We start from the raw sequence: 9,703 nt of genomic DNA on the forward strand, positions 1-9,703 counted from the left end.
GAGAGGCCACAACAGTGAGAGGCCCGCGTACCGCAAAAAAAAAAAAAAGAAAAAAAAGTTTGCTTAAACTTATATCAATTTGGTTGCTATTTGATACAGATTGGAACTTTGCCAAAATTTTGCATTCTAGGCATGGTTTTGCTTATGTTCTATAAAAATTAATAGATGCAAAGAAGACGAGTTTTCTTTTTTCTCTCAGTTAAACCCAAAGTGTGAGAGGCAGGTAAGTAGTTGAAGGAGAAGAGATGAGGTGGAAGGGGAATTAACATCTTTTAGTACTTGTCTTTTGCTGGACATGGGCCTTTACAGATGTATTTTTCATTTTATCCTCATAGTAAATTTAGGCGGCTTTTAAAATCCACATGGGGAATGGTGTGGTATAGCAGGGAGATGGGACTTACAGCAGTGCCTTTTAAGGGAAGCTACCTAGATCTAGATCTTTGCTTTGAAGGTCTTGAGACTTATTCTTGTTAGTTCCCAGGGGAGATCAGGCCCTGAGAGACTAACATATATAAACTAAAGCTGATAAGAAAAGGAGACATCAGATACGTATTTATAATGGTCTCTGAACATTTAATGTCATACTAGGCCAGTGTTTCTCAACCATTTTTTCATTATCAATCCCCTAAGGAGAGTTTGTACACATTTTTCCCCCCAGATCATTCTCCCTCATGAAATTTTAACTCCATAGATATACTGCATACTTACTTGTATATTGTGGCCCTTTGGAGGGTCACAGACCAATGTAATAGCTGGGATTTTTGCCTGGTTGGGGGCAATATTGTTTTTGTTGAGAACGCATGAACTAGACTGATAAATCTGTAAAGATGGTCTTACCATTAAGACCAGAAAAACTTGAAATTCCTTGGCTATAACACTTTATATTCATCTCTGTACTATGGAGGACCTTGCTGTGGGGAGTAGAAATACTCTACATTCTAAAGCAGTAGAGGTTGTTATGCCCATTTTCTAGATCAGGAAACAGGTCTAGAGGAGGTTAAATTACTTCAAGGTCACAGAGCTAATAAATGGTAGAATTTAGGATTGGAATAGATTTGACTCCTGAGACCTGCTTTTTAAGAGCAATTTTTACAGGAATATAGCTCAGATAATCTGATTTCTGTTAAATAAGGAAAAAGGAAATGAAAAAGGAGGAAGAAAGTTAATACTGTTAGATTACAAGTTTTCAGATTATATTGAATATTTTCAATATGTAATTTTTATGTTGGGTAGGAATATGCTGCTCCATTTGACAAGTCATTTTAATCAATTTTTACTATGGCTTATAGTATAGTACCTAGGTACTGTTATTCTTTTATTTGTAAGTTCCTAAATACTTTTATAGTAAGGAAAAATCTGTTTAAAGATGATTCAGCTTTCAGAGTTACACATTGTATTATTTCCTCTTCGACCAGAGACTTTGGTTCATTTCTGTTTATGTAGGAATTGTGAAAACTAACTTAACCACTTTGATTTGGTTTGGCAGAAGTAGAGAACACCATTTCAAGTTTTTCCATTTGATTGTGTGTTTTGATTTTTCATTTAAAAAATATTCTAGGGGAAAATGTAGCCAAGATATACAAAGATCTTCAGAAGCTCTCTCGCCTCTTCAAGGACCAGCTGGTGTATCCTCTTCTGGCTTTTACCCGACAAGGTGAGAAATGATAAATCATCACAGGTTGAATGGCTGGAAAGAATAGTAAGTTCACATATGTTTAAGGGTGACATAAATCTTCCTTCTTTTCTTCCCTCTTTTCTCATCCTAGTGGAAATTCTGCTCTTTTAAGACTAAGCTTAAATGTTAATTCCTTAATTGCTCTTCACATCCTCTTTGTATCTCCACTGCATTTTATACGTATCTTTATTATAGCCCTTTATCCAGTGTATCATAATAATTTTTATTTATTTATTTATTTTTTTTGCGATATGTGGGCCTCTCACTGTCATGGCCTTTCCCGTTGCCGGACGCGCAAGCTCAGCGCCCATGGCTCACGGGCCCAGCCGCTCCGCGGCATGTGGGATCCTCCCGGACCGGGGCACGAACCCGTATCCCCCGCATCGGCAGGCGGACTCCCAACCACTGCGCCACCAGGGAGGCCCCATAATAATTTTTGACATGATTTCTCTCCACCTAAGGTTATGAATACCTTGAAAGCAGGGAATATGTCTTTTTCACTTTTGTATTCTCATGGCCTAGCACACGGTCAGGCCTATAGTAAGTGTTCAATAAATACATATATAAATAACGTGTAGCCTGTAAATTTGTTCTACTTTTTTTTTTTTAACTATTTATTGGGACTCTGTGCTAGGTACTTTGGATATTTCACATGCATTCTTATTTAATGCTTATTTAATTCTTATTTAATGCAACAACTTTGAAGTAGATTTTACTCTCATTTGATAGATGGTGAAGCTAATTCAGTGAGGTTTATAATTCACTCAAAATCCTTGTATTAATCAGCTTTCTCTTTGTGTTGTAGTAAAAAATATTTTAAAATCTTAAGTGAACATTTATGTCTCACTTGCATACGTGCTGTGTGGGGCTTGGCTTTGGCCGAGGAGTGGTGAGTAGTCCTCATCCAGGGCTTGCTCTTCTTTTGGCACAGGGAAGAGAGGGCCAGTGGCCTAACCATGTGTTGGTTTTTAAAGCTTTTGTTCACAAATGATATGCCACTTGCACTCACATTTCACTGGACAAAACAAGTAAAAATGGCCAAACCTGGTGACTGTGGGACGGGGAAGTATAACTATAGGGTAGAAAATGATAGGGTAGAATCATAACTTACCACATTCTTTTGGCTGGTAAATAATTTCAGGTTTATACAGATAGATATGTGGCTTTTATCTGCTATTTGTATGTAGAAAAATGATAATTTTAGGTCTCAAGTTGCATGGTGCCAAGGCTATTATAATCATAGTTTTCTTCTTTGGCTGGTGGTGAGGGAAAAGAATAATGTGAATTTTAAAACCCTTTACTGGACTTTGATTATCTTTGCTAGTTGAGAATGGTATCCCATATATTCAAAGGAGCTAATAATGAAAAAATAATTTTCATTTGACTTTGGAATATATTATTCTTTTCCTTTCTTGGTTTTGCTTTTGAATTTGTCTACCTCCCTTCTTTTTCAGCTAGATATCCAATAATAGTAATCTAACACTCGAGTGCTAATTATGTGCCAAACATTGTTCTGAGCACTCTGTATGTATTTACACACTTAATTCTCAACTCAGCGAGGTAGGTAGTATTACTAATCCATTTTACAGATGAGAAAATTGAGTTAGAGTTTAAATAACTTGTCCAAAGGCACACAGCTAGTAAGTAGCAGCATTGGAAACCAATTGCACAAGCCAATTATTATCCATTTTGTATAGCTGAATAGAGAATTTTTTGTTGTACTGAATATCCCTTGAAACCAAGGAGGCCATTGGCTAGTATTTAGAAATTGTCATAGTTATTTATTTGATCTGTATTAAAAAGTAATTTGTTTCTCTACTAAAGCATAAAGAGAATAAGGGGCTTGGAGTTAGTAGTAGTTATAGAGTTAACCTGGGGAGAAAAGTTTGTTACAGATAACTTAAGCTTGGATCATTGAGGATACCATCTAATTTATCATCTCTTTAGAAAGTTGGCAACTTTGGTTGAATATATGGGGAAACTGGATGTTCTTTACTCAGTGATACCTATTCTTTTTCCTTTTAGCACTGAACCTACCAGATGTATTTGGGTTGGTAGTCCTCCCATTGGAGCTGAAACTGCGGATCTTCCGACTTTTGGATGTTCGTTCTGTCCTGTCTTTGTCTGCAGTTTGTCGTGACCTCTATATTGCTTCGAATGACCAACTTCTGTGGAGGTGTTTATATCTGCGGGATTTTCGAGGTGATTTCCATGATAACATGTTAACAAGAAAAGGGTTCTTTGTTACTGAGGTTTTAATTACTCAGCTTGCCAGAAGTTTTAAGTTGTGGGCTTTTTTTTTTTTTTTTTTTGTAGTACCTGGGCCTCTCACTGTTGTGGCCTCTCCCATTGCGGAGCACAGGCTCCGGATGCGCAGGCTCAGCGGCCATGGCTCACGGGCCCAGCCGCTCCACGGCATGTGGGATCTTCCCGGACCGGGGCACGAACCCGCGTCCCCTGCATCGGCAGGCGGACTCTCAACCACTGCGCCACCAGGGAAGCCCGGGCTTTTTTTTTTTTTTAAGAGTAAGATAATCATAACACAGCTTTATTGTAAAGAGTTTCTAAGCTTCATATACCTTTGCCTATGTCCTGAAAACTCTCCCCATTCATTTCTGTGTTCTCTGCAATACAAACAGTCCATTAGATCAAGTAGACTATTTCAGGATAGAAAATTGAAGTAAGACAGGTTTAATGTCGGATGAATGAAACGTCTTTAAATCTCTGTTTTTTGTTTTGTCTTTGTAGATGGTACTGTCAGAGGTCGAGACACAGATTGGAAAGAAGTAGGTATTTTTAAATACCAAGGCTAATGTTCATACACAGAAATAACTTGTGAATTAATACATTAAGGGCATATTTTCCACTTTTTTATGATATAATGCAATGTTTTAATTAAATTTATTGCTTATTTTTAGTAAATGAAAATGTTTTCAACTTCTACCTTAGACTCAGTCCTTAGTGTCTTGTAATTATACAGGAAAAAGAATCTTTAACACAATGACTGTTTTCACCTTAACATATTCTTCCTTCTTCTGTTGTTAAAAAAATTGAGTTGTTTTTGTGCTGGAGTAATCTTCAGCTGTTCAGCTAGCTAGAATAGTAAATTATGAAGAGAATAAGTTATATTGTTTTATTTGCAGATACCACTGTAAAAAGACATTGATAGGACTCAGAAACTTGGGATGAAGGACTAGAGAATAAAATTCAATGAAAAGTCCTCACATATGTACAAAATACATAGTACTGTTCTTTAGGAATATGTTCCATCCTCTAAAATAGCATCTTTTTTGTTATTTAAATTGAGATCCATTAGGGACATAAGTTAGGTGAGAAACTGAACATAAGTGCTGGCCCCCCACCCCCTTCCCTGCCAGTACCTTAACTTTTTATATTGTGTGGCATGACATTTTCAACAAATATTTAAATTTTCCACTTTCAAAAAAGGCTGACTTAAAATTGCATATCAGCTTGAGAGCTCTAGATTGCAGTCCTGAGAGTACATGTCACTCAGTTATCCCTCCTTTGGATGTATTGTTACTCCAAATTGGCACAATTGCTCAGTTGCAGTGTGGTTAAAGAATAGAGTTCGTTTGGCATTGTGTTCATATCTACTACCTTATTCATGCAGATAGAAACTGGTAAAAGTTCTCTTCTGTGCACTGTTTTGTTTTTGTTTTTTTTTGGGAATAGTATGGGAAAAGAAAAGGATATATAGATCTATACAATGAAAGCAAACGAACTTTGGGGAAACATCGAACTCACTCACCATATCTTGTCCTTGTTTTTCTATAGCTGTACAAGAAGAGGCACAAACAAAGAAAAGAAGCTCAGAGAGGGCGGCATGTGATGTTCCTGCCATCGTCACCCCACCCCATTCCATTCTACCCCAACCCCTTGCACCCCAGGCCTTTTCCTCCCAGTTCTCTCCTTCCTCCAGGAATTATTGGTGGTGAATATGATGAAAGACCAACCCTTCCTTATGTTGGGGATCCAATCAATTCACTCATCCCTGGGCCTGGAGAGACACCCAGACAGTTCCCTCCACTCAGACCACGTTTTGACCCAATCGGCCCCCTTCCAGGACCTAACCCCATCTTGCCAGGGCGAGGTGGCCCCAATGACAGATTTCCCTTAAGACCTAGCAGGGGTTGGCCAACTGACAGCCGGCTACCATTCATGTGACTGATTTATAATCTCATGCTGGAGCTTGTTTTGTTTTTGTTTTTGTTTTAAACTACAGATGTCATCTTGTTGGGGTGCTATCTCTAGTGTTTTCTGATTGTGGTGGTGAGAAATGCACTCACAGAAGCCTTTTGGTAGATATATTTAAAGCTCCAGGGCTGGAATAGCCCAAAGGTTACTGCATGACAGGGTTGGCCTTGGGAATAGTTGGTTCCTGACATCCCCTCTCTGAAATACCCTCTAGAATGAAGGTTAGACATCGACAATGTTCTACACCAGAATAAAAAAAAAAAAAAAGTGTGAATTACACGGCAGTCTTGACTTTTATTACCGAAAGATACGTAATAAATATTCAGAACAGCTTTACAGCATTACTTGGACATTTCAGAATGATCAGAGAACTTATTCAGTGTCATCAGATTGTTGCAGGAGATTATTATTATTTTTTTTTGTAGTGGCACTCTTTTCTTCACCTGAAATCGTTCACAGAAGCCTGATTTGTGGAATGAATACAAGCAGAGCTAGTTTGGTTGAACTGGACATGGAGTGAGTGCTTTGGACACCTAGCTCAGTCCACCTCCTCCCTCTCTCAGCAGCTGTTCCTCAGGCTCTGTGCTGAAACATCTGGGCTCTGAAGCAGCACTGTTTGGCCACCATTGGGTTGTTAGGGACTCGTTTCTGGCTTCTTCTGGAGTGGAGTTACAGTTTCTTTTTCCTTGTGTTTTGAGTGCTTGGAGCCTAATTTGTAATCTAAGTAGATGACATATTTTAACAACAAAGTTACACTGCTTTGAGTGCTGCTCAGGTACTTGTTCTGCAAAGAAATCCTCATTATTTGAAGAACATTTTGCTTTTAAGACTTAAAATACACAGAATTCAAGTTTTATTTTTCCTACAAGAAGAAAAAGGCCAAACACAAATGTCTTAGCACATAAACAACTACTGGAAACATGCTATAGTGACAGATTAAAATCTGAATCACAACACAGGAATAAAACACTGTTAGTATCTGCAGAAAATAGGAATACTGCCAATGTCTTCCTGCTTTTTAAAAAATCTGTTTTGCATATAAGGAAATGGCTTGGAATGCTATGTGCTGCAAGAATGTTTAGAGTCCTACACGTGAATTTCGTACACATGAATTTTTTTCTTTGCTATACACATCATATGTATTGTCTTTTTTTTTCCATCACAGTGTAGAAAATTTAGTCAATTAATACGATTTTCCAGAGGCCATGTCACCTTTAGTAGCTTAATGTATAGGTAAAGGATTAGGGCTGTTGACATTCTTTTTTCCTGTGGTATTTTGTAATATCTGAGCTATAGGACAGCCTTTAAAAAAGTGTCCACCAGAGGCCATATGGCTTTAATTGGGTCTGGGTTGAAAGAGTCACCCTGAAACTTCGATGGGTAAAAACATCCTGGTTCTCTAGTACACCTTTCTGTGGCCTTATAATGTTAGGCTGCGCTGTATGTGTGGGGGGTGTGTGTGTGTGTAGTGGGGATGGAAGGACATAGTGATGACCAGAAGCACCATATACTATAAAACAGTAGTTTTCTAAATGCATTCATTTTCGAGTGGTCCTTGAGAGGTTCGTGAATGGTGTTGGTGTCCTGCAGATACAGGTGCTACTTTCCGACCTCACCTCGGACTTACTATCCTACATGACAAATCTCTCGGGATACCAGTGGTGTGTCACACACCTAAATTTGTGGTCCTCCCAATAGTTTATACTGAATTCTTTAAACCACCATCGAAGCTTTTCTTCTTGACTAGCTTTATAGTCAGAAGCTTGTAAAATCTACATTCTTTTCATTAGACTGAGACTGTTGAGTTTTATGTGTTGCTGGTGTATGATGAGAATGAAGTCATGGTTTGGTCATAGCCTGTTCACTGCGTGACTTTCTGACACCACTTTGATGTATTGTGATAGAAGACAGTGTAGAGCAGGGGTCCCCAACCCCTGGGCCACGGACCGGTACCAGTCTGTGGCCTGTTAGGAACCGGGCTGCACAGCAGGAGGTGAGTGGCAGGCGAGTGGGCGAAGCTTCATCTATTTACAGCCGCTCCCCGTCGCTCGCATTACCGCCTGAGCGCCACCTTGTCAGACCAGCGGCGGCATTCGAGTCTCATTGGAGCGTGAACCCTACCGTGAACAGCGCATGTGAGGGACCTAGGCTGCCCACTCCTTATGAGAATCTAATGCCTGATGATCTGAGGTGGAGCTGAGGTGGAGATGCTAGCGCTGGGGAGTGGCTGCAAATACAGATTATCATTAGCAGAGAGGTTTGACTGCACAGACACCATAATAAATCAATTGCTTACAGCTCATATCAAAACCCTATCAGTGAATGGCAAGTGAAAACAAGCTCAGGGCTCCCACTGATTCTGCATTATGGTGAGCTGTATAACGATTTCATTATACGTTACAATGTAATAATAATAAAGTGCACAATACATGTAATGGCTTGAATCATCCTGAAACCATCCCCCCACTCCCCTGGTCCGTGGGAAAATTGTCTTCCATGAAACCGGTCCCTGGAACTAAAATGGTTGGGGACTGCTGGTGTAGAATGCTGTGTAAGATGCACTCCAAAACATCACTGGTTTGTAGCCTTAGTGATTTTCTCCCCCTGCCCCAACCCCGGTCATTTTATAAATGAGAGCCCTGGTTTGGCATAGCTGGAAATCAAATCATGGGAGGTATCCTCTCTTAACAATATAAGATTTTGTGATTCCCTATGTACAAACAGTTGAAGTCTGTCCTCGCACTCTTGCTTGCCTCTCTCCAATTCCTGAGATCACTGTTTAGCTTAATCTCTCTGTAATTCCTCCACTCTCCCTCTGCTCCCTATACTTGGGGCCCTGAGCCAAGGCTTGTCTTTCTCCTACCCTGGGCAGTAGCTGCCAAATTACAGAGCCTCAGGGGGGAGCCAGGCGGGTCCCAGTTGTCCACTGTGCTGTGAGTGTGGTTAATACTCCTTTGATAGCCTCCAGTTGACTGCAGAAGATCAGATACGGGAAGCACTAGTAGGTCATGTGACATAAGGTTTCATCGTAACTAACTTAATGGCTCTCTTGGGATTCCCCAATAGGTTATAGCACTTAAGTTTCTGCGATCCCATAGCAAAACAGGTAAAATGTTTATTGAGAGGCAAGGAGATGTTAACTTGCTTCTGCTCTAAACTCAACAAAAGACCACAGAGCAGATACTTAAAATATGGAGAGTTTGGAATTTGAATCAAAGCAGGAGGACCAAGCAGAATAGAAATAATGAAACGTATTTAGGATTTTAAAGAATTCTCTCTCTCTCTCTCTCTCTCTCTCTCTCTCTCTCTCACACACACACACACACACACAAAATTGTAAGAATGTTTAGTTTTACATTGGTTTTACCTTAAAGAAATAATACACTAAAATTTCAAAAACAATTTTCATCTTTTCCTCTTGGCCTGCCAGTTGAGAGGGTTATGAACACAATCTAAAAGTCTCATCTCTTGGGGCTGCATATTTTGTCTGTGGAGACACAAGGGAGCCTCTGTGCCCTTTATGCATTGTGTTTGGTTAATGGACTGGTTTGACTTGTTTGTCACCCAACCTTGCAATTTGTCTCCAACCAAACCAAAAGTGCCACCTTCTATTAGAGTCTAAATATTAGACTGAAATGGAATTTAATCCACGACTGCTCTGGAGTCAAGGACAGCTTTTGACACTTAGAGGGGATAGTTAGCAACCAGCCTGCTTGTTCTCTTGGGTAAAGAAAACCATGTGATGCATGTGCAAGTGCTCTTGGGCTCTGAGCTATTCCTCCAGTGTAATTAAGTTACTGCTTGTATCTGCGA

General features: G+C 39.6%; 1 protein-coding gene across 3 annotated transcripts in view; it reads left to right on the forward strand.

Moving 5' to 3' along the window:
• FBXO7 (F-box protein 7) overlaps window positions 1-6,005 on the forward strand; it is a 20,203-nt gene extending 14,198 nt beyond the window's left edge. For 2 of the 3 annotated variants that reach the window (XM_007449434.1, XM_007449435.1), the window contains exons 6-9: window positions 1,559-1,654; window positions 3,701-3,877; window positions 4,424-4,461; window positions 5,471-5,860. In XM_007449434.1, the coding sequence (XP_007449496.1) occupies window positions 1,559-1,654; window positions 3,701-3,877; window positions 4,424-4,461; window positions 5,471-5,860 (701 nt within the window). Of the gene's footprint in view, window positions 1-1,558; window positions 1,655-3,700; window positions 3,878-4,423; window positions 4,462-5,470 lie in introns of all 3 variants that reach the window. The other variant, XM_007449433.1, reaches the window with a different exon arrangement.
• The last annotated feature ends 3,698 nt before the right edge of the window (window positions 6,006-9,703 follow it).

The sequence above is a fragment of the Lipotes vexillifer genome, unplaced genomic scaffold (genome assembly GCF_000442215.2).
Source record: "Lipotes vexillifer unplaced genomic scaffold, Lipotes_vexillifer_v1.1 scaffold374, whole genome shotgun sequence".
In the NCBI taxonomy this organism is placed as follows: domain Eukaryota; kingdom Metazoa; phylum Chordata; class Mammalia; order Artiodactyla; family Lipotidae; genus Lipotes; species Lipotes vexillifer.